The 24,633-nt window shown below is 61.5% G+C and overlaps 1 protein-coding gene across 8 annotated transcripts in view; it reads left to right on the top strand.

Annotated features, from left to right (window-relative positions):
* Positions 1–897: 897 nt before the first annotated feature.
* The window catches only part of GRIN1 (glutamate ionotropic receptor NMDA type subunit 1), a 30,044-nt gene continuing 6,308 nt past the window's right edge, over positions 898–24,633 (top strand). For 4 of the 8 annotated variants that reach the window (XM_012445190.3, XM_012445186.3, XM_012445189.3 and 1 more), the window contains exons 1-11: positions 898–1,155; positions 4,508–4,642; positions 10,377–10,553; positions 12,704–12,766; positions 13,553–13,653; positions 19,989–20,110; positions 20,183–20,357; positions 21,774–21,918; positions 22,015–22,098; positions 24,056–24,197; positions 24,275–24,402. In XM_012445190.3, the coding sequence (XP_012300613.1) occupies positions 898–1,155; positions 4,508–4,642; positions 10,377–10,553; positions 12,704–12,766; positions 13,553–13,653; positions 19,989–20,110; positions 20,183–20,357; positions 21,774–21,918; positions 22,015–22,098; positions 24,056–24,197; positions 24,275–24,402 (1,530 nt within the window). The remainder of the gene's footprint in view (positions 1,156–4,507; positions 4,643–10,376; positions 10,554–12,703; positions 12,767–13,552; positions 13,654–19,988; positions 20,111–20,182; positions 20,358–21,773; positions 21,919–22,014; positions 22,099–24,055; positions 24,198–24,274; positions 24,403–24,633) is intronic. The other 4 variants (XM_012445193.3, XM_012445188.3, XM_012445192.3 and 1 more) reach the window with 1 other exon arrangement.

The raw sequence follows: 24,633 nt of genomic DNA, 5'->3' as shown, positions 1-24,633 counted from the left end.
GTCCAGGTTTCAGGCTCTCCCGGAAGACCTAGCTGAACTCAGGTGGCGGCAACCGTCACCCTCCCTATTCCTCTTAGCCCTGGGAGGGGGGGTCCCACGTTACATGGCCACGCAGACGGGGCCTCTCCCTCATTTCTGAACCTTGTGGGGAGGGGATCGCCCCCAGAGGCATGGCTTAGGGCCTCCCCCACCCCTCTGGAGCTCCAACCTGCAAGAGTCAGGACCCGAATCTCGCTGACTGTGGGTGAGGACTCGGGCGCGCACACACAGACAAGCAGGCACGTTCGGTCCAATTAAAAGGCACACAAGGGCGAGGCTGCACGCGGTGGCCCGGACCCCTCCAGCGTCCCCGGACGCAGCTCCCCGCAGGCCCGGGCAGCACAGGCCCCTGTCCCAGGCCCTGCAGGCACGCGCTCACACGCACACGCGCGCACACGGGGCTCCCCCGGCTCACGCGCACTGACACGCTCACGCGAACGCAGGCGCACGCTCCGGCGCGGGAGGCGCCCCCTTCGCCTCCGAGTCGGGAAGCGGGGGCGGCGAGAGGGGAAGGAGACGTTGGCCCCGCTCGCGTTTCTGCAGCTGCTGCAGTCGCCGCAGCGTCCGGACCGAACCAGCGCCGTCCGCGGAGCCGCCGCCGCCGCCGCCGCGCCCTCCCCGCGCCGGCCCCGCTTCAGCACCGCGGACAGAGCCGGCCGCGTGGGGCCGACCCGGAGCCCCCGCGCGCGCTCCAGCGCCCCTTCCCGCGGCCGAAGTCCCGGCACCAGGCTCCGGGGAAGACGTGGCGTCCACAGCCCGCGGGGCCGGGCGGGCGCAGGGCGGCCGGGAAGCCCCGCGGGGGATGCGCCGAGGGCCCCGCGTTCGCGCCGCGCAGAGCCAGGCCCGCGGCCGGAGCCCATGAGCACCATGCGCCTGCTGACGCTCGCCCTGCTGTTCTCCTGCTCCGTCGCCCGCGCCGCGTGCGACCCCAAGATCGTCAACATCGGCGCGGTGCTGAGCACGCGGAAGCACGAGCAGATGTTCCGCGAGGCCGTGAACCAGGCCAACAAGCGGCATGGCTCCTGGAAGATCCAGCTCAACGCCACGTCCGTCACGCACAAGCCCAACGCCATCCAGATGGCTCTGTCGGTGTGCGAGGACCTCATCTCCAGCCAGGTGCCCCCACCTCCGCCGCCGCCTCCCCTCCTCCACCCTGCGCCCCACGCCCCGTTTCATTCCATCCTCTCCGAGCCCCCTTCCTCCCTGTGACCCCACCCCGAGTCATCCGGCTGCTCCCGGAGGCCCGGCCTCACTAGGAACCGAACACCAGGGTCTGCTGGTTCCCCCATCTTGACCTGAGACCAGTCACCTGCCACCTCGGCTGGTCCTCAGAGGGTCCCTGGGGCTCCGGGCCCGGACATGGGGCTGGCGTGCGTCAGAGTGGGGTGGGCATTCGGAGCATGGAGGCAGAAACGCCCGTCCAGCCACATGCCCGCCTCGCAGAGCTTTAAACGGGAAGGGGCCTGGGGCCATCTTTGTATCTGCTTCCAGGTTCTCCTGCTCTTCCTTTCTTCCCTTGCCATCTCCCATGGGTCTACCTGGGAAGGGAAACGGCCCGGGTGCCAAAGCAGGGCACTCTGTGGGGGTGCGAGTGGGGGTGCACACGCGAGAGGCGCCCGGGCGTGGGAGCTGTCGCAGCCAGCGCTGCGGGGGAGGACGCGCTCCTGGGATTTTGCCTGTCGGAGTCGTCCGCCCCTGGGCGGAGCGCCTGCTGAATTCCAATGAGGCTGCAAGGATCTGCAATGCAGCCCTTTATGTAAGAGGCAGGACAGACTCCAGCCTAGCGCTGCTCAATCGTGCCTACCTGGCGGACACACCACCCCTGTGGACGCGCAGGCTCACACCACACCACGTGTTACGGTAGCACACACACGCACCCAGCATCACACAATCAGTGTCACATGCGAACCCATGGGCAGGGGCTCCTGCCGCACACGCTTGGCATGCATTCCCAGATGCTCACGCAGACCCGCACGCTTACCCTGTTCCAGGCATGCACACGCACGTATACAGACATGCCAGGCGTGTGATGCGGACATCCCAGCACACACGTGAACACACTGCGTGCTCACGCACGGGCCTGTGCACCTTTGCCAGGCACCTACGAGTCCGGGCTTCAGCTGTGGGGCTCATGCCAGTTTTTCCCGGAACTCCTCCCTCCCCACCTCACAAGCCGCCCGCGTCCCCCAGCCCAGGACACCATGGGATGGGATGGGGGGCATGTCTGTAGCCAGTGGCTGTGGTCACGTGTTCCATCTGGGACTGGGGGGAACACAGAAGGTGGACTCGGGAAATCCGGGAGGGGCCATTCCTGGGGAATTGCTTCAACTCACGCCCAGTGCTGCTGTCTGTCTGTGGGCATGGCCGCTGGAGCAAAGGCAAGGGCGGCAGCTACCACTCACGGACACCCCCCCCCCCCGCCGCCAGGTCCCGTCCTGCCACGTGGGGGCGCGCGGTGCACCCGCCCCATCGCAGAAGCTCTAAGAGGCGCAGGCGGAGCTGGGGACAGACGCAGGCTCTTGTGCTGTGAAGGGGGTGTGGACCCTACCTGCCTGCCTCCTTGCCTTGGGAGGGGCGGGGGATAGAGGGAAGGCGTCCGCTCCAGGGGGCTGAGTCGCTGACCTCAGACCTGCCCCGTAGGGCCTTGATCCCGGGCAGGAAGGCTGGGCTGCACCCGCGCCCCGCCACACCTCCCTTCCCTTCCTTGAGGATGAGGCCAGCACTCAAAGTAAGGGCTGCTGTTCAAACGGAGCCCACCTCAGGCCCCCACCTGCAGACACCAGCTAAAGGGACCTGGTCCTCTTTGGCAGCGTCTAGCTGCTTCCCGCTGAAGTCCCCAACAGGCCTTGGGAGCTGCCGCCCCGTCTCAGGAGGTGGGCTGGCCCCACCCCGGCCCAGCGGGACGGACGGGTGGGTTCCGAGCGTCCAGGCCATCATGATGGGGGACCAGCTGTTCTCCCCGTTCCTCCCCGGGGTGCTTCCCGTGCTCAGGGCCCCAGGGACATCCCAAGGGCAGGCCTTCACCTGGCTCTTGAGCTCCTGGTTGGCAGTGAGGGGAGGGAGGGGGGGTCCAGATGGGGATGGGGTCTGCAGTGTGAGGGGGGTCCGGGTGGGGTCTGTGGTGTGAGGGGAGGTTGAGGTGGGGTCTGCAGTGTGAAGGGAGGTTGAGGTGGGGTCTGCGGTGTGAGGGGGGTCCGGGTGGGGTCTGTAGTGTGAGGGGGGTCTGGGTGGGGTCTGTAGTGTGAGGGGGGTCCGGGTGGGGTCTGCAGTGTGAGGGGGGTCCGGGTGGGGTCTGCAGTGTGAGGGGGGTCCGGGTGGGGTCTGCAGTGTGAGGGGGGTCCGGGTGGGGTCTGTAGTGTGAGGGGAGGTTGAGGTGGGGTCTGCAGTGTGAGGGGGGTCCGGGTGGGGTCTGTAGTGTGAGGGGGGTCTGGGTGGGGTCTGTAGTGTGAGGGGGGTCCGGGTGGGGTCTGTAGTGTGAGGGGGGTCTGGGTGGGGTCTGTAGTGTGAGGGGGGTCCGGGTGGGATCTGTGGTGTGAGGGGGGTCCGGGTGGGGTCTGTAGTGTGAGAGGGGTCCGGGTGGGATCTGTGGTGTGAGGGGGGTCCGGGTGGGGTCTGCAGTGTGAGGGGAGGTTGAGGTGGGGTCTGCGGTGTGAGGGGAGGTTGAAGTGGGGCCTGCGGTGTGAGGGGGGGTTGAGGTGGGGCCTGCGGTGTGAGGGGAGGTTGAGGTGGGGCCTGCGGTGTGAGGGGAGGTTGAGGTGGGGTCTGCGGTGTGAGGGGAGGTTGAGGTGGGGCCTGCGGTGTGAGGGGGGGTTGAGGTGGGGCCTGCGGTGTGAGGGGAGGTTGAGGTGGGGTCTGCGGTGTGAGGGGAGGTTGAGGTGGGGCCTGCGGTGTGAGGGGAGGTTGAGGTGGGGTCTGCGGTGTGAGGGGAGGTTGAGGTGGGGCCTGCGGTGTGAGGGGAGGTTGAGGTGGGGCCTGCGGTGTGAGGGGGGGTTGAGGTGGGGCCTGCGGTGTGAGGGGAGGTTGAGGTGGGGCCTGCGGTGTGAGGGGAGGTTGAGGTGGGGCCTGCGGTGTGAGGGGGGGTTGAGGTGGGGCCTGCGGTGTGAGGGGAGGTTGAGGTGGGGCCTGCGGTGTGAGGGGGGGTTGAGGTGGGGCCTGCGGTGTGAGCGGAGGTTGAGGTGGGGTCTGTAGTGTGAGGGGGAGTCTGGGTGGGGCTTGCCCTCCCCCTGTGTCCCCTCAGCCCCTGCTCTGCCTCTGCCAGTCTGCGATTGACTGATGGAGGATGAGGATGGGTCTTCTCCCTGCCCTGCGGGCACGTGTGCATGTGGGACTGGGCACGCAGCACGGACCCAAATTGTGTCCCAGCCCCACCTCAGCCTGCTGGGTTCAGCCCCTGCTGCTGCCGGATCTCAGGCTCCAGCTGTGCCCGGCCCACCCCTGGCTGAGCTGACCCTGTCTCCTGTGTCCACAGGTCTACGCCATTCTGGTTAGCCACCCGCCGACGCCGAACGACCACTTCACCCCCACCCCCGTCTCCTACACCGCCGGCTTCTACCGCATTCCCGTGCTGGGGCTGACCACCCGCATGTCCATCTACTCGGACAAGGTAAGCCGGACACCAGGCGCTGGCCCTCGGCCCCACACGCAGCCCGGGTGCTCTGCTCACGTGGAACTCACACACCCGCCACACCCTCGCAGCCTCACAGACACTCGCACACAGCTCCCCACAATCATGCACGGACGCACGCTCTCACGTGTCCAGCTCACACATCTGCAGACACGGTCGCATGCACACTCACGAGCTCTTACACAATGCACAATCGCAAGTGGGCCTTGTATACGACGGCACCACACACTCATCACACATTCACACACACGGCACCACACACAGCACCACTCACACGGCACCACACACACATCGTCACACACACTCATGGCACCACTCACACACCACACACTCATGGCACCACACGCACTCACAGCACCACTCACACTGAGCATCACGCACACACACCACCACTCACACTCATGGCACCACACACACCACCACTCACACAGCATCACACTCGGCACCACACACACTGAGCATCACGCACACACACCACCACTCACACTCATGGCACCACACACACCACCACTCACACAGCATCACACTCAGCACCACACACACTGAGTATCACGCACACACACCACCAGTCACACTCATGGCACCACTGACACACACTCATGGCACCACTCACACACTCACAGCACCACTCACACTCACTCATGGCACCACTCATAGACTCACAGCACCACTCACACTGAGCATCATGCACACACACCACTCACACTCATGGCACCACACACTCATGGCACCACACACACCACCACTCACACAGCATCACACTCGCTACCACACACACCACCACTCACACTCATGGCACCACTCACACACTCATGGCACTACTCAGACACCACCACTCACACAGTATCACACACTCCCACTCAAGGCACCACTTACATGGCACCTCACACAGCATCACACACACTCATGGCACCACTCACACCCACTCACACCACTCACACACACCACCACTCACACTCCTCACAGCATCACACACACTCATGGCACCACACAGCATTGCACACTGACATTACACACTCTCACATGGCATCATACACTCACATTCACACTCACAGCATCACACACACTCATGGCACAACACACGGCATGACTCTCACACTCAGGGCACCACACAGTCACACTCACCACATCACACACTAATGGCACCACACACAGTATTGCACACTAACACACTCAGCATCACACAGCATCACTCACACGGCACCACACACTCACACATGGCACCACACACACTCACATGGCACCACACACACACCATCACACACAGCATCATACACAGCACCACACACAGCATCATACACTCACGCTCACAATCATGGCACCACACACATACACTCAGCATCACACCCACACCACCCCACACTCACACTCAGCATCACACACATTCACATTCAAGGCACCACACACACATTCACACTCCCAGCACCACACACAGCATCACACACTCATTCACTCTTACATGGCACCACACTCAAACACACTCCTGGCACCACACACATTCACAGCATCACACACTCACACTCACAGCACTACACACACAGCATAACACAGCACCACACATACAGCATCACACACTCAGTCATGGCACCACACACAGCATCACACACATTGACACTCACAGCACCACACAGTCATGGCATCACACACTCCCTCACACATGGCATCACACACACTCACAGCATCACATATATACTCACGGGACCACACACATGGCATAACACACTCACATTCACACTCGTGGCACCACACACTCACATTCACACAGCAGCACACACACATCACTAACAGCATCACACACACCGCATCACACACACTCATACAGCACCACACACTCATAGTATTACATCACACACAGCATCACACACTTGCAGTCACAGCATTACTCACTCATTAACACACTAACAGCATCACACTCACACACTTATGGCACCACATGAACACACTCACAGCATCACACACCACCACACACACATTCACACTCACAGCATGACACTCACACACTTATGGCACCACATTAGCACACTCACAGCATCACACATCACACACACGGCACCACACATATTCACACTCATGGCACAACACACACAGCATCATACACTCACACCACCACACTCACACATTCACACACAGCATCACACATTCACACTCATGGCACCACACACACTCACACCATCACACACAGATTCACACTCATGGCACCACACACACAGTCACACACACACTCATAGCACCACACACTCACCATCACACATTCACATGGCACCACACACATTCACACTCAGGGCATCACATGCATTCACACACACCAACTCAGCATCACACATTCACACACCACCACACACACACCATCACACACAGATTCACACTCATGGCATCACACACATTCACACTAATGGCACCACACACACAATCACCATCACACACACTCATGGCACCACACACAGTCACAGCACCACACACACCATGCACTTACACCATCACACAGCATCACACATACGGCACCACATCACACATTCACATTCATAGCACCACACACACAACATCACGCATTCACACTCATGGCACCACACACATCCACAGCATCACACTCAGATTCACACTCATGGCATCACGTGCTCACACACCACAACACACTCATTCACACCAGCACACACACTGCATACACACTCACAGCACCACACACATGCGGCACCACACACACTCACGCCATCACACACACAGGTTAACATGGCACCACACGCTCACACAGAGCATCACACACACAGCACCACACACACCATCACACACAGCATTACACACACACAGCATCACACACGGCACCACACAGCATCACACACACATTCACACACCACCACATACACTCACATTCACAGTACCACACACATGCCATCACACTCACACATTCACATGGCACCACACACACCATCACACGTTCACACTCATGACACCACACACAGACTCACACCATCACACCCTCCCACATTCACACGGCACCACACACACAGCATCACACACACTCACACACTCATGGCACCACACACACCATCACACATTCACACTCACAACACCACACACATTCAGACCATCACGCCCTCCCACATTCACACTCATTGCACCACACAGAGACTCACAGCATTGCACACACACTCACACTCATGGCACCACACACACCATCACACATTCACACACTCACAACAGCACACATTCACACTCACAGTCCCTGCATCACACATTCACACACTCACACCATCACACATTCACACTCACAGTCCCTGCTAAAACTGCCTTAAGGCACAGGGTCACCCCAGCCAGGCCCAGGCTGTTCTGGAGGATGGGAGGCCCCGAGGCAGGAGCTGAGACAGAGGCTGGAATGCCCCTTCCTGAGGCTCTGAAAGCCCTGCAGTGGCCCTCGGTGCCCACACTGCTCCTCCCTGGTGACTTCACCCAGGCCATGAGAAGGTGGGGTCCATTTCTGTGCCCTCGGGCATGACCTCCTTCAAGAGAAGGTGGGGGTCTATTCCTGTGCCTCCTTCACCTCCCTGGGCACCAGCTTTCTCACATGTGAAGAAGGGAAAATGGCCTTGCCAAGGAAAGCAGTCAGTGTCTCAAAAGAGGGACGGGGATGCCCCAGGGCAGGGCCGGCCCAGCACATGCCCCAAGCCCATAGGAGGCCAAAGGGAGGGGGAACCTCACCGCTGCACCCTGACCTTACCAGGTTCTGTATTTACAACCAACCTGTGTCCAAAACATGAACCAGAGGGCAGCTCAGAGCTCGTCCAAGACCTCAGCCACAGCCTGCCTTTCAGGCATCTCACCAGGTGGACAGACAGAGGCAGGGGACGTTTTTGCAGCCCAAAGCACTGCCCCAGGCCACGAAGAGGGAACCTCAGAGGACCCCAAGATCAGTGTGGGTCCACAGGGACACGGAAGGAACCAGGGCTCACCCGGATGGACACAGAGAACTGAGGCCGAGGGGACAGAGCCTGCTCCACTCCTGGCTGTGCCAGGACATCCCTGGCAGCTCGTGCCCAGGGAAGCAAGGCAGGGCAAGCAAGCACCACACTGGCCTGGGGAGGAGATGAAGTCTTTAGCCCCAAGAGTGAATGCTTCTTCATACATACAGCTGTTTAAATTTGGGAGGACTCTGTGGGCAGCCCCAGGAGGATCTTTGAGGTTCTGTGTCATCAAGAACTTCCTGAACTCAGCTTGTCCAAAGGCATTGGGCTGCAGGGGAGGGGGTGAGCTCACCCCAGGAACAATTCCACAGAAACCCATGTCCCTTAGGGCGCTACAGGGGCCAACACAAAACCTCCTTCATTTCCGAGATTATATGTGGGAGGAGAGGCCAGGGTGGGAAGAAGGGGGTCCCAGGGTCTAGAAAGTGTCCCCAGGGGGTGGGGACAGGTGGGAGGAAGGGGGTCCCAGAGTCTAGAACGTGTCCCCAGGGGGGTGGGGACAAGGGTGGGAGGAAAGGGGTCCCAGGGTCTAGAAAGTGTCTCCAGGGGGGGTGGGATGAGTGGGAGGAAGGGGGTCCCAGGGTCTAGAAAGTGTCTCCAGGGGGGTGGGATGAGTGGGAGGAAGGGGGCCCCAGGGTCTAGAAAGTGTCTGCAGAGGGGTGTGATGGGTGGGAGGAAGGGGGTCCCAGGGTCTAGAAAATGTCTCCAGGGGGGTGGGATGAGTGGGAGGAAGGGGGCCCCAGGGTCTAGAAAGTGTCTGCAGAGGGGTGTGATGGGTGGGAGGAAGGGGGTCCCAGGGTCTAGAAAATGTCTCCAGGGGGGTGGGATGAATGGGAGGAAGGGGGTCCCAGGGTCTAGAAAGTGTCCCCAGGGGGTGGGGACAGGTGGGAGGAAGGGGGTCCCAGAGTCTAGAACGTGTCCCCAGGGGTGTAGGGACAGGGGTGGGAGGAAGGGGATCCCAGGGCCTAGAAAGTGTCCCCAGTGGGTGGGGACGGGGGGAAGGAAGGGGATCCCAGAGTCTAGAACGTGTCCCCAGGGGGGTGGGGACAAGGGTGGGAGGAAGGGGGTCCCAGGGTCTAGAAAACATCCCTAGGGGGTGGGGACAGGGGAGAGGAAGGGGGTTCCAGGGTCTAGAAAGTGTCCCCAGGGGGTGGGGATGGGTGGGAGGAAGGGGGTCCCAGGGTCTAGAACATGTCCCTAGGTAGTGGGGATGGGGGGAAGGAAGGGGGTCCCAGGGACTAGAAAGTGTCCCCAGGGGGTGGGGACGGGTGGGAGGAAGGGGGTCCCAGGGTCTAGAAAGTGTCCCGAGGGGGTGGGGACGGGTGGGAGGAAGGGGGTCCCAGGGTCTAGAAAGTGTCCCTAGGGGGTGGGGACAGGGGAGAGGAAGGGGGTCCCAGGGTCTAGAACATGTCCTCAGGGGATGGGGACGGGTGGGAGGAAGGGGACCCCAGGGTCTAGAATGTGTCCCCAGTGGGTGGGGACGGGGGGAAGGAAGGGGATCCCAGAGTCTAGAACGTGTCCCCAGGGGGGTAGGGACAAGGGTGGGAGGAAGGGGGTCCCAGGGTCTAGAAAGTGTCCCGAGGGGGTGGGGATGGGTGGGAGGAAGGGGGTCCCAGGGTCTAGAAAGCATCCCCAGGGGGTGGGGACGGGGGAGAGGAAGGGGGTCCGCAGCCCCAGCGGGTGTTCCAGCGGCAGAGGCGCGTGGGAGCGCAGTCCCCGCGGTCGCCCTCAGCCCGCCCCGCCCCTGCGTCCCCCAGAGCATCCACCTGAGCTTCCTGCGCACCGTGCCGCCCTACTCCCACCAGTCGAGCGTGTGGTTCGAGATGATGCGTGTCTACAGCTGGAACCACGTCATCCTGCTGGTCAGCGACGACCACGAGGGCCGGGCGGCTCAGAAGCGCCTGGAGACGCTGCTGGAGGAGCGCGAGTCCAAGGTGAGGGTCGTGCCGCGGGCGGGCGCCTGGCGGAGCCGAGGTGCAGGACGGGCCGCCGTGTGTCTGTGGCTCCGTGTGTGACACCCTCTTCTTTCCATCGTGCATGGTCAGCACCACCGCGTCTGGCGAGCGCCCGCCCCAGCCTGTCCTCGGCTCATTTCACTCGCTTTTGCCATTAGTCGAAATCTCCTTCGTGTCAGTCCCTGCGGGGCGAGGGCCAGACCACCTGGAGCTCCGCAAACACCCCTGCCCCGCGCTGCCCCGCGCCCTCGTGCCTCCTCCTGCCCACACCCTTCGCTCCCTGGAGGCCCCAGCCGGGCTCGGGATTTCACGTCACTCTTCCCACCGCCCCGTGCTGAGTCCCCAGCAGCATCCTCGGGCAAGGCCTCCCCTGCACAGGGCGCCCCCCACTGCGCACACTGCCCCCGCAGGCCTGTCCCCTCCTTGCTGGGCCCATTTCCTGTCCTCCCCGGCGTGGCCTCCCCGAAGCCCTGCACCCACGGCTCAGCAAAGCCCCACCCACAGACACCTGCCCCCCCGCAGCCCGGGCGCCCCTGTGGGCTCCCTTCCCCCCCTCGTCCCCACCACAGGGCTCCCTCCACACTCCTCACCGAGGTCAATTAGCCACCTGCTTCTAGGACACACTGACCCCACACGCAGCCAGGCGTCCACTCTGTGGGGCTACAGAGAGATAGAGCTGGGATTGGGGGTCCAAGAGACCCCTGCCCCCTTCCTTGACACTCCCATTTGCAGCCTGAGGCAGAGCTGAAGCTTGGCTGCAGGGTCCCGGAGCCCTGGGTGCCCAGCACCTACACCGGCTCCTGGTCAGGCAGGGGAAGGAGGCCCAGGCTGATGAGGGCCAGACCAAGGGGTGGCTGGGAGCATGTTTCGTGTCAGGGCTGGCTTCATCGAACTTAGGGCCAACCTGGCACCCCCAAGGCACCACAGGCCCCGGGAGGGACCAGAGGGCACGGGTGGTGGGTAAAGCCAGGGGCAGACCAGAGGGTCCTGGGAGTCCTGTTGCGGGGGTCTGCTGAGTCTTGGGAGAGAGGGGCATGAGAACCGAGGCCTCACACACGACAGTGCCCCTCACCCCAGTGCCCAATGGCCCCTCACCTTCTGGCGTGCCTACCCACGGCCACGGACTCCCATCATACACACCCCTGCACACCCAACCGGCTGCTGTCACTCACAGGTTCACGCACAAATTCCCATCACGCTCCCAACCTCGGGACACAGGCTCAGGCCACACTTGCCTCCATGCTGCCCCAGCGCCACACGCACCGGTGCACATGCACAGGGGCACACACACAGGGGCACTTCTCATGTGCATGCTCACCCTCACTTGCACCCACCAGCACACACACACACGCATATGCATGCAGGGACACACACGCACATGGACGCATGCACACTCATACATGGACACACACGTGCACACACATATGCACGCATTCATACACCTGCACACATGCACACACACGCACACCCACACACATAGGCACACACACAAGCGCAGGCATGCTCAGACCATCTGGCCCTTCCCCAGCCTTCACCGGCTTTCATGGGCTAACTCTCCCATGCAGACACCCACAGGCCCATGCCACCCCTGCAGGCGCACGTATGCACACACAAACCCTCTTGGGCCCACATATGAGCCGATGGGCGTGGGCACCCCAGTTAGGGAGGACACCTTGGCCTCTAGAGAGGCAGAGGGAGGCCGAGGAGAGGGAGGGGGTGGGACATGGGGACAGGGCCCCGGGGGGCTGCTCACCTCCCACTCAGGACTGACGCGGGTTGGGGTGGGCACTGCTGGGGCCACACAGCAGGTGCATGGCAGGGTGGGGGCGGCAGTTGGGGCTCCCTCCGAACGGTGGACGCGGACAGGGCCTCCCTTTCTCCCGAGAGCGATCGTTTCCCAGAGCACAGCTTCGTGGCGGGGAGCCTCCGTGGCCCCGCCCCCACGTCACTCACCCCCAGCTCCGCCCCGCCCCAGCCCCGCCCCGGGCCTCGGTGTTTGCGAGCTCCAGGTAGGAGCCCGTCTGCAGACGTGCCGAGGAGGTGGTGTGATTGCTTTAGCGCCGTCATTTTCAACCGTTTATAATCTTCTTCTGTGTCTGCATATTTTCTCTGTGCACATTATTCATCAGAGTAAAAAAAGGAACTATGACAACCTCGACCAACTGTCCTATGACAACAAGCGCGGACCCAAGGTATATATGCATGGACGTGCACGCCACCCACGGCTAGGGAGCCCCGGCCTCGGCGCCTCGGCCACCAGGGCCACTGTCTGGCCCAGCCGCCGAGCCGCAGGCCCGAGCAATGAGGAGAGGCAGCCGGCAGCAGGCAGGAGAGGGCAGGCAGGAGAGGGCAGGCGTGGCGGCGCGGGTGCCTGAGGCCCACCCGCCGTGACCCTAGCCTGCACCCTCGAGGCAGGCGCGGCTGCAGGAGGAGCTGCTCTCCGGGAAGTGCATGCGAATCTCCGGGACCCCCAGGGTTTCCTTGCGGAACCCAGGCGGGAGCCCGCCCGCCTGGCCACCCGCCCGCTGGGGCCGGGCTGCTCCTGCAGGGGCCTGCGGAATCAGACCTCAGAGGACCTCCCGTGGTTTTGGAAAAGTCAGCCCCATCTCTGTTCCTGGTTGCATTCCAAAACTCTTCTGTTTCCCGTCCGCTGCACGCCTCCTGAGTCAGCTTGCATGCTCAGTGCAAAGATGAGGACAGGAGTGAGGCGGAGAGAGAGACCCAGAGAGAGCAGAGAGAGCACAGGGCGAGCACAGGTGAGCGTGCAGGCTGAAGACAGGACAGGACCGGAGAGGCGAGGCCAGGCCAGGCCAGGCGAGGACTGAGGAAGGCAGGCGGAGGCGCAGGTGGCACGCGCAGACCACGGCAGCCCTAGCTAAGCTGCCTCGGGGTTCCCAGCGGCTCCGGCCAGACTCTCACCCCTGAGGCGCTGTGTCCCTTGCCCCAGCCACCTGCTAACACTCCTGCTCACACCGCAGGCGGAGAAGGTGCTGCAGTTTGACCCAGGGACCAAGAACGTGACGGCCCTGCTGATGGAGGCGAAAGAGCTGGAGGCCCGGGTCATCATCCTCTCTGCCAGGTGAGGCTGGGCGGGGCCCTACACACCGCACACAGGGTGGAACCTGGCCAAGCACCCACCATCTGAGCCAGAGCTGGGATACTGTTGGGCAGAGTGACCGTCAGCTTCCAAAGCACCTTGACCCCGGAAAGCCCCACCCGCCCCGCCCAGGCCCACACTCCTCTTGCCCTGGCTGATGGGACACCCTCCATCTATCCCTCCCTCCCTGGGCCCTTCTTTCCGCAGTGACATGCTGCTGCTTGCCCTGAGCTAGGCTGTGGGGGCGGGAGATGGAGGAGATCCTGCAAAGCTATCAGACACGGCCCGGGGCTGGCCCAGGGAAGAGGCCCAGGGAAGTGATGCGCAGGTGTGGCAGGTGACAAGGCCCATGGCAGGGAGAGGGCCAGACTTCCTGAGGATTGGAACAGCTGAAGCAGCAGCTCGAAGGGGAAACAGTTAGGTGCCCAGGAAATCAGGCTGCTCTGGCCAGGATCCGGTGCCACACAGCAACCTCGGGGAAGAGCCCACTGTAAAAAGCTCCCTATTTGCAAATGGCTAGGTTCTCTCGGGAAGGGAAAGGCTGGGTGAGTGGGAATAGGCAGGGCAGAGCAGGGTGAGGGACCTTGCCCATGGGACAGCCGCAATCCCACTGTCCCCTGACCTAGAAGCTCTGCTAGGCTCCAACAGAGCAGAGCAAAACAGCAGCGAAATGCCCAGAGGAGCACAGCCCAGCCGTTCAGGCCTGCATTTGGGAAACGGCCTGCGACACTCATTCCCAGGGCAGACCACCATGGGCACGGTCCGTCAAACGACCCTCTGGCCCAGAGACAGCTGCAGCCCCCTCACCAGAGCAGAGCGCAGCGTGGGGCCAGCCAGGACTCCTCAGGCTAGAAGGCAGGAATCTCCCCAGCCCAAGGCAGGGCTGTTGCTTAGAGCTGTCCACAGGCCTTGTCTGCTCCTCCCACAGCTGCTGTAAAAAGGCACTAATCGTTGCCCATTACGCCCCCTGCACTCAGCTCTAGGCTCATGGGTCATTTGTCCACACCACTCATCCACCTGTGGGCCCCAGGGAGGGTTGGCCAGGGCTCCAGGAGAAAACATTTAAAAAGATGTGACTAGGAAGAGCCAGGTACGCACAAGTCCCAAGAAAGGAAAGCCCAGCCCGGAAAAAAGACCAGCCCAGGGAAAGCCCCGCCCAGGGAAAAAGCCCACCCAAAAGAGCTCCACCCAGAAAGAGACCCACCCAGGGAAAGCCCCGCCCAGGGAAAGCCCCACCCAGGGAAAGCCCCACCCAGAAAAGCCCCACCCAGGGAAAGCCCCGCCCAGGGAAAGCTCCACCCAGAAAAGCCTTGCCCAGGGAAAGCTCCACCCAGGGAAAGCCCCGCCCAGGGAAAGCTCCACCCAGAAAAGCCTTGCCCAGGAAAACCTCGCCCAGAGAAAGCCCCGCCCAGGGAAAGCTCCACCCAGGAAACCCCCAACCAGGAAAAGCCCCGCCCAGAAAAAAAGGCCCACCCAAGGAACGCCCCGCCCAGAAAAGCCCCACCCAGGAAGATCCGCACCCAGGAAAAGCCCAGAAAAAAGCCATGCCAAAGGAAAGCCCCACCCAGGGAAAAGCCCACCCAGAAAAGCCCCACCGAGGGAAAGCCCCGCCCAGGGAAAGCACCGCCCAGAAAACCCCCACCCAGGAAAAGCCCCACCCAGAAAAAAGCCCCACCCAAGGAAAGCCCCGCCCAGAAAAGCCCCACTGAGGAAAAGCCCCGCCCAGGGAAAGCCCCGCCCAGGGAAAGCTCCACCCAGGAAGAGCCCCACCCAGAGAAAGCCCCCGCGCCCCCCTTTCAGGGAAAGCCACGCCCAGGGAAGGCCCTACCTAGGGAAAGCTCCTCCTAGAAACATCCGACCCAAGGAAAGCCCCCGCCCCCCGAAAAAGCCCCACCCAGGGAAAGCCTTGCCCAGAAAAAGCCTTACTTAGAAAAAGACCAGCCCAAGGAAAGCTCAGCTGGGCTCTCTCCTGCTGTTTTCTTTTTTGTTGTTTTGAGAGGGAGTCTTGCTCTCTCGCCCAGGCTGGAGTGCAGTGGCACAATCTCAGCTCACTGCAACCTTTGCCTCCTGGGTTCAGGCAATTCTCCTGCCTCAGCCTCCCGAGTAGCTGGGACCACAGGCACAAACCACCGCACACAGCTAACTTTTGTAATTTTAGTGGAGACGGGGTTTCACCATGTTGGCCAGGATGGTCTCGAACTTGTGACCTCAGGTGGTCCACTCCCCTCGGCCTCCCAAGGTGCTGGGATTATAGGCGTGAGCCACCACACCCAGCCTCTTCTATTATTTTCTGAATTGTTTACACATCCCTCACTCATCCCAGAGCTTGAGAGAGACTCCTTGGCTATGATGGGATAAAAGGATGGACGGGCAGGTGAACAAATGAAATGGACAGGCAGCTGGCCAGTGGAGGATTTCTGCATCCAAGAGGGGGCAACTCAAAGTGTCGATTACCCTAAAACATACCTGCTCCGCTGTTGGGCACTTTTGCAACAGACAAGTTCACATCAAGCTAAACCTGCCCGATCCCTACATTCTAACCGGAGTGACCAACAGGACATGGGTCAGAAAACCAACGAAAAAACCAATCCACGGAACCCCACCATGCCCGGGTCCACAGAGAGGGGGGTGGGCATTTTCTCCACTGTCTTCTCTCTGGCCAGTGAGCCCCTGAGCCATGCACTGCAGTCCCACGGGTTGACCCCTTGTTGCCAGCCTCAGAGTTAAGGTCACATTTCCAGACATGGCCCTAGGAAAAAGGTCAGCCCAGGGAAAGGGACATGGTCATGGCAGACAGATAGATAGATGCATGCACACAGGAACCATGTGCCTACCACGTGTCCACGCACATCAGCACACCCCCCATGCCACAGGAATATGCATATGCACACACCACACACACGTGCACAAATGTATGTATCCACACAGTCACACCACTCAAACATATCTATCCACACATGCACGACCATGAATAGGTCATACACAACACATACACATGTGCACACATGTCACAGACACACTACATGAGTACACATGTCCACATGCACCAAGCGCATGCCATATACACGCACATGCAAGACCTGCACATGGGACACAGGCACAGGCACACAGCACACATGTACACACAGCACACATGTACACACAGCACAGCCCCATACACACTCCATACAGACACCCGCAGACACATGCACACAGCACACATGTACACACAGCACACATGCACACAGCACACATGTACACACAGCACACATGCACACAGCACACATGTACACACAGCACAGCACCATACACACTCCATACAGACACCCGCAGACACATGCACACAGCACACATGTACACACAGCACACATGTACACACAGCACAGCACCATACACACAGCACACATGCACACAGCACACATGTACACACAGCACACGTGTACACACAGCACACGTGTACACACAGCACAGCACCATACACACTCCATACAGACACCTGCAGACACGTGTACACAGCACACATGTACACAGCACAGCACCATACACACTCCATACAGACACCCGCAGACACATGCACACAGCACACATGTACACACAGCACACATGTACACACAGCACAGCACCATACACACTCCATACAGACACCCGCAGACACATGCACACAGCACACATGTACACACAGCACACATGTACACACAGCACAGCCCCATACAGACACCCGCAGACACATGCACACAGCACACATGTACGCACAGCACACGTGTACACAGAGCACAGCACAGCACCATACACACTCCATACAGACACCCGCAGACACATGCACACAGCACACATGTACACACAGCACACATGCACACAGCACACATGTACACACAGCACACATGTACACACAGCACAGCACCATACACACTCCATACAGACACCCGCAGACACGTGTACACAGCACACATGTACACACAGCACACGTGCACATACATCACAGCACACGTGTGCACCGCACACACCACGTGCACACCCAACCACCATGCTTCATACATGCCATCCCCCACACATATGCATACACTGACCACAGCACACACATCACACCCACACCCAAGAACACCCTCTTTCCTCTTTTTTTGTTGAGACAGAGTCTCGCTCAGTTGCCCAGGCTGGAGTGCAGTGGCGTGATCTCAGCTCACTGCAACCTCTGCCCCCTGGGGTTCAAGTGATTCTCCCACCTCAGCCTGCTGAGTAGGTGGGATTACAGGTGTGTGCCACCATGCCCGGTTAATTTTTGTATTTTTAGTAGAGGTGGGGTTTCACCATGTTGGCTAGGGTGGTCTTGAACACTTGACCTCAGGTGATCCACCCACTTCGGCCTCCCAAAGTTCTGGGATTACAGGCATGAGCCACTGCCCCTGGCCTCTTTTTTTTTTTTTTTTTGGAGACAGAGTCTTGCTCTGTCGCCTAGGCTGGAAGTGCAGTGGCATGATCTCAGCTCACTGCAACCCTGGCCTCCCAGGCTCAAGTGATTCTCGTGCCTCAGTCTCCCGAGTAGCTGGGATTACAGGCATACGCCACCATGCCTGGCTAACTTTTGTATTTTTCAGTACAGATGGGGTTTCGCCATGTTGGCCAGGCTGGTCTCAAACTCCTGGGCTTCAAGTGATCCTCCCGCCTCGGCCTCTTTGGAGCGGAGGCCAGTGTTCCACAGCAGGGGCAGACTGGCCCATCCAGCATGCCCATCTCCCAGGAGGGCAGAGAGGCAAGCTCTGGGCATCAGCAGGCAAAGGCCTTCTTGACCCCAGCCCGTCAACCTGTCACATTTTGGTTCCTCCTTAGTGAGGGATGTTGAGGGTATTTTGCAGAGAGACATTACGCCAATCTTAATTCTTGACCAATTTTCCATAGCATGCAGATACTTTGTTTCCAAAACTTTTCATTTTCCTGAAATTGTCTTGATTGGTATCAGCTATTTCCGGAAAATGATCGGATGAGCTTTGATGGACAGATCAGGCTTCTGTTTACCGCTGTTTTGCTTCTGATCATTCCACCACATCACATACCATGGGCCTGGATTGTGTCAAGAAGACGGGCTTCTCCGTCAGACCCCGGCGGGCACTTTGACAGCGGGCATCCCGTGCCATGACAGGCGTGACGCCGGGTCTTGCTGGGAGCTGCGCTGTGTTCTGTGTGCGGAGCCTCTGCTGGGTGCTCTCATTTGGGGCCTGGGCCACCTCGATTCTGTGTTGCTGACACCCACCAATAGCGTTGTCATGTGGAGCAAACACTGAAGTTTTGCATTTCTTTGTGGGCTTATTCTTGAGAAAATTGGGGTCAGACCTCTCCTCAGGGAGGGGAAGGTCACCTTGGTTTCCAGCATCAAGCATTGTGAAAATTACTCAACACTCAGGCAATCCGCCCAACCCTGCTGCACACGCCTGGAGAAGCCAAGTGTCAGGGGTGGTCTGGGCCCACCTGGAGCACATCAGGCCCTGCAGAGAAGGGTCTGACAGACGGGGGGTGAAGGAAGACCCCCACAGAGGCCTCAAGAGTCCCACCAGGCCCCCAGGTCCTTGTCATAGCCAGAGAGGCCCCAGCCCCAGAGGAACAGGTCCCCTGCTCCACTGTCCCCAGGGGCCCACCTGCAAGAGCTCCAGACCACACATGGCCGCAAGGTGAGGCCTGCCTCTGCTCTGTCCTCGGGGTGGTCCCAGGTCTGGGTGGCAGGGTAAAGGCAGCTGCTTGTGCAGACCCCAGAGGGGAAGGCCGCCTGTCATCTCTGGCCACCCCCAGGACGCTGGATCCCACCGGTATCTCGCCAACCTGGGAGCCCCCCCCCCATTTCACATGTTTGAACACAGAGGACAGGAGCGGTGTGGCTTCTCTAGGAGGTCTTAGGAGCTCGTGTCCTGACTCTGCCACTTACCAACTCGCGCGTCCTGCGTGCCTCCATCTCCCTTCGGGACACAGGGATACTGTGAAACAGAGCAGTGCCTGGTGTCTAGCCAGGAAGTGATTAGTGATGATCCATCACCATCCTGGGGCCCCATCGTGAGGGACCTTCTGACGCGGAGGGGTGGGCGTGCTCGGGGGCACAGGTGGAGGCCACGGCAAAAAGCTAGTGCCCTAAGCCAGGTCCCTAACCCCAACCCTGCTCCCCCAAGGTAAGGGCCAGAGACAGAGGCCTGGGAGGCTCCTGGGCTCTGGGCCCCAGTGCCTCTGCGGGTCTCCAGCCTTCGCTCCAGGAGGGGCTGGGGGCCGGGCAGGTCCCTGATCCAGAGAAGGAGGACTGGGGCTGCGGAGCGCGGTGGGAGGGCCGGAGTCCTGGCCCGTCACCCCCGTCTGCCCCACAGCGAGGACGATGCGGCCACCGTGTACCGCGCAGCCGCGATGCTGAACATGACGGGCTCCGGGTACGTGTGGCTGGTCGGGGAGCGCGAGATCTCGGGGAACGCCCTGCGCTACGCCCCGGACGGTGAGTGCTGGGCCTGGGCGGGGTCCCCAGCGGGGAGGCCCCCGCGGGCTCTGAGTCGCATGCTCGCCCCAGGCATCCTCGGGCTGCAGCTCATCAACGGCAAGAACGAGTCGGCCCACATCAGCGACGCGGTGGGCGTGGTGGCCCAGGCCGTGCACGAGCTCCTCGAGAAGGAGAACATCACCGACCCGCCGCGGGGCTGCGTGGGCAACACCAACATCTGGAAGACCGGGCCGCTCTTCAAGAGGTGGGCGGGGCCTCTTCGGACGGGGCGTGGTCGCGCGGGGTGCGGGCGTGGCCTCGTGGGAGCTGGGCGGGGCCTCTCCGGACGGGGCGTGGTCGCGCGGAGGTGTGGGCGGGGCCTCGCAGGAGCTCGGCGGGGTCGTTCTCGGGGCTGGGCGGGGCCGCTCTTGGGGAAGTGGGCGGGGTCGCTCTTAGGGAGCTGGGCGGGGCGGCTCTTGAAGAGATGTGTGGGGGCGCTGGGGTGGGCGGGGCCTCCCTCAGGACGGGGCGGGGCCCGCGCTGGGTGTGGGCGTGGCCTCGCAGGAGCTGGGCGGGGCCGCTCTTGGGGAAGTGGGCGTGGTCGCTCCCACGGAGCTGGGCGGGGCGGCTCTTCAAGAGAGGTGTGGGGGCGCTGGGGGGGTGGGCGGGGCCGCTTTCAGGAGGTGGGCGGCACCACTCCCTGGAGTGCTGCAGTGAGCCTGCTGCCCACATTCTATGGACACTGTCACTTCTCTCCTCTCCCCCCGCACCTCCAGCACCACCACCACGAGTGGCACAATCATCTGCCCTCTCCCAACACTAACACCACTACCCGGACTGTCACTGGAGTAGGGACTGGCTCCACTGCTCCCGCCCCTAACACCGCAGCCCTCTCGCTGTGTGGCTGGCAGCCTTTGGGAGGAGGTTCTTGCCGCAGAGGGGGACTGAAAGCTTCCAGGGGCCCAGGAGGCCAGACGAGGAGCCCAAGAACAGCACACGAGCCTGAGAGAGCCAGGGTTGGCCAAGGCCCAGAGACCCAAGTGAACATCTGCAGTGTGGCAGGAGTGAGCTCACAGCACGCCTGGACACCATGCCATGCCAGCCCACCCCCAGGTCCCCATGTGCAGAGCCACCGTCCACAATGCCCACGTAAGCGCAGATGTAGGCAGCACGTGTGCACACGCATACACAGAACTATGTGTGCACACAGACTCAGGCAAGTGACACAATACATGCATGGGTGCATCCCGCATAGGGATCACGTGTCCACACAGGTTCACCCGTGTGGTTTTGAGTAGAATACACATGTGCACACACAGCCAGACAGGACAGCCTGCTGGTTAGAGCCGGCTCAACCTCCCCCTCACTCGCTGGCAAGAGGGCAGGCATCTTTCTGGGCTTCTGCCTCCCTCTCTGTCAGACAGAATGGCTGTGAAGACAGCATCCTGACCCATGGAAAGCCTTTGAAGCAGGGTCTGGCACCCAGAAGCCATTCAGCTGCCATGAGCTGCACCGTCCATCTGCTGCAGGCAGACACCCTGCCAGCCAGGGTCTGGCGTCTGCTGATCTTTCCATTCTTGGAGCTGGGACAAGGGGCGAGCCTGAGCGGCTCAGCGGGCAGGGAGAAGGAGCAGGGAGAGGGAGCAGCTCTGAGAAGCCTCAGCCATGTTTCCTCCTCTAGAGTGCTGATGTCTTCCAAGTATGCGGACGGGGTGACCGGCCGCGTGGAGTTCAATGAGGATGGGGACCGGAAGTTCGCCAACTACAGCATCATGAACCTGCAGAACCGGAAGCTGGTGCAAGTGGGCATCTACAACGGCACCCACGTAGGTGGGGGTCATGAGGGGGTGGGGGCTGGGGCCTTAGGGTCCTGGGGCCGAGACCCCTGCGTGGCCACCTCCATCTCATACCCCCACCCCCAGGTCATCCCTAACGACAGGAAGATCATCTGGCCAGGCGGAGAGACAGAGAAGCCTCGAGGGTACCAGATGTCCACCAGACTGAAGGTGGGGCCCACAGACCTCCCTCAGTGTCCCCACCCTAGACAGCCCATCCGCCCCCTCTGGCCTGAAGGAGGGGGCTGCGGTGAGGGCAATGAATGCCACTAAAGGAACTGGGGTGGGACCTGCTTCCCCTGGCCACCGTCCAGCACACCTGGCACAGTGCAGGAAGCAGAGAGAGCAGCAGGGAGGAGAGGAAGCCGCCCCCATCCCGCAGGTGCTCTCCAGTGCCCCTCTTGCCCCAGCCCTACTTAAGTCTGGAGCAGTTGTCTGGGACAGCACCTGGCTGGGGAAGAGCGGACGGAGAACAGCAGACAGAGGGGCTCTCGTGCAGACCTCAGCTTCAGCACCCGCTGTCCTGAGTCCTGGTCCTCCACACTCCCCATCCCTCCTCCAGCCCCCATGGCCTCCTGATGGGACTGCGTCAAACTGTCCTCTTCCAACGTGGCCTTCCTGCCGCATTCCCTGTGGTGGACAGTCCTTCTTGACTCCCCTGGGCCTCTGAGAGCCCCCTGCCCTGGCTGGCTTCCTCCTCCGGGGCATCTTTTCCTTGGCTCCCTACTCCAGGGTGCTCTCCTGGGCATTCCTCCCATGGCAGAGCCACCCCATGCCCACTGCACACACACCAGTCCCAGCGGTACCACAGACCACCAAACGCAAGGACCTCACAGGCAACATGCTTCTTTGTCTTTCCAGGCCCCCAAGAGTCTCTTCACCCTGTCTGCCTCCTGAGCCCACCCCTGAAGCTGGGTGCCAACCCCTGTAGCCTCCCACCCAGCCTCCCTCCCCTGCTCTCCAGACAGTGTGGGTCCCATTGCAGCCCAGACACCTCACACTGAAAAGCCTGAAAGACCCCATCCAGGCTGTGAGATGCAGATGGCTTTTTACGTTTGTTTCTGACCTCACTAATTTTTTTAAAGTACTAGCATGTGTATTACCTGTATAATAGGAAAACATCGTGAAAGTTTTATAAAGCAAATAAACTTCTTTAATGGCTCCCGATACCCCTGGGGATAAAAGCCAAAATGCTACCTGGAGGCTGAGGCTGGGCCTGCCCCCCTCTCAGACTCACCCTCCCTAGGCCCTGCCAGGAGGTGCCTCTCCAACTAACCCCATGGCTCCCTGCCTTTGCAGTCCTGGACTTGAGGCGCCTCTGCTCCACCTGCCCTTGGGCACCTGCTTGATCTCTGCCCACCTTGCGGGCTCAGATCATCTCCCCCCAGAGTCCTGGCAGTACGCTATGCTCCATTCCAGCCCCCTCCACCCCAGATCCCTTCCCCACCCCCAGGCCATGGTCCCCTGAAGGACAGACAGGAGGGTGAGCCCAAGCAGGAGTGTGGGTCGAGGAGGCCACAGATAAGGGGGTCATGTCCACAGAGGCAAGAGGAAGGAGCCAGAGACCGATGCTCAAAGCCTGAAGGCTGCGTGCCAGAGCCTGCGGGGTTGGGGGCGGGACAGGCAGAGTGCCTGGATGAAGGGAGGCATGGGTGGATAGCCCCACGGCCCCGGGTCCTACTCAGGCGCAGGTCGGCTTCGTGGACGTGCGGGTCCTCGTGGCACAGAGGGTGGGGTCAGCCTGCAGGTGGGCAGTTTCTCACCATGGGAAGGTTCCTGGCACGCGGGACATCGGCAGCTCCTCTGCTGGAAGGAGTCATGTCTAAGCCCAGACTGGAGGAAAAGAGGCCAAGAGAAGGGCTTAGCGCTCCGGGAGTCGTTCTGTGCCCTGCTCTCCCCCGGAGGCTGCAGGCAGATGATGCTGACGGTGGCCGGGGAGAATGTGTCCAGCCCACCTGTGCTCTGTAAAGAAGCTCCAGAGAGAAGCAGTGGCCGCCAGCGGGGACGGGGCAGGGGGAACCGTCGGGGATTAGGAGGGGCGTCAGGGGAGGCTGGGAGCTGAGAAGAGGCCTGCGCCCCGGGCCGCCTGAGGTCGGTGGTCCAGGCTGGGTCTCCCCTTCCCCCCCAGATTGTGACGATCCACCAGGAGCCCTTCGTGTACGTCAAGCCCACGCTGAGTGACGGGACATGCAAGGAGGAGTTCACAGTCAACGGAGACCCGGTCAAGAAGGTGATCTGCACCGGACCGAACGACACGTCGCCGGGCAGCCGTGAGTGCAGGGGCAGGGCGCGGGCGCGGGGAGCGGGGCGGTCTGGAGCCCAGCAGTTACCGCCCCCGCCTCCCCAGCCCGCCACACGGTGCCTCAGTGCTGCTACGGCTTCTGCATCGACCTGCTCATCAAGCTGGCACGGACCATGAACTTTACCTACGAGGTGCACCTGGTGGCCGATGGCAAGTTCGGCACACAGGAGCGGGTAGGCGGGGCGGCGGGGGCGGGGCCCAGCGTGAGAGGGGCCGGCGGGCGGGGTCCTGGAGTGGGTGGGGCATGGAGTGGGCGGGGCCTGCAGGCGGGAGGTCCTGGAGTGGGTGGGGCATGGAGTGGGCGGGGCCTGCAGGCGGGAGGTCCTGGAGTGGGTGGGGCATGGAGTGGGCGGGGGCTGCAGGCGGGAGGTACTGGAGTGGGTGGGGCATAGAGTGGGCGGGGC

Source organism: Aotus nancymaae, unplaced genomic scaffold (assembly GCF_030222135.1).
Source record: "Aotus nancymaae isolate 86718 unplaced genomic scaffold, 86718_ANA_hifiasm-v0.15.2.pri h1tg000063l, whole genome shotgun sequence".
Lineage (NCBI taxonomy): Eukaryota > Metazoa > Chordata > Mammalia > Primates > Aotidae > Aotus > Aotus nancymaae.
This window is presented reverse-complemented; position numbering and strand designations above follow the sequence as displayed.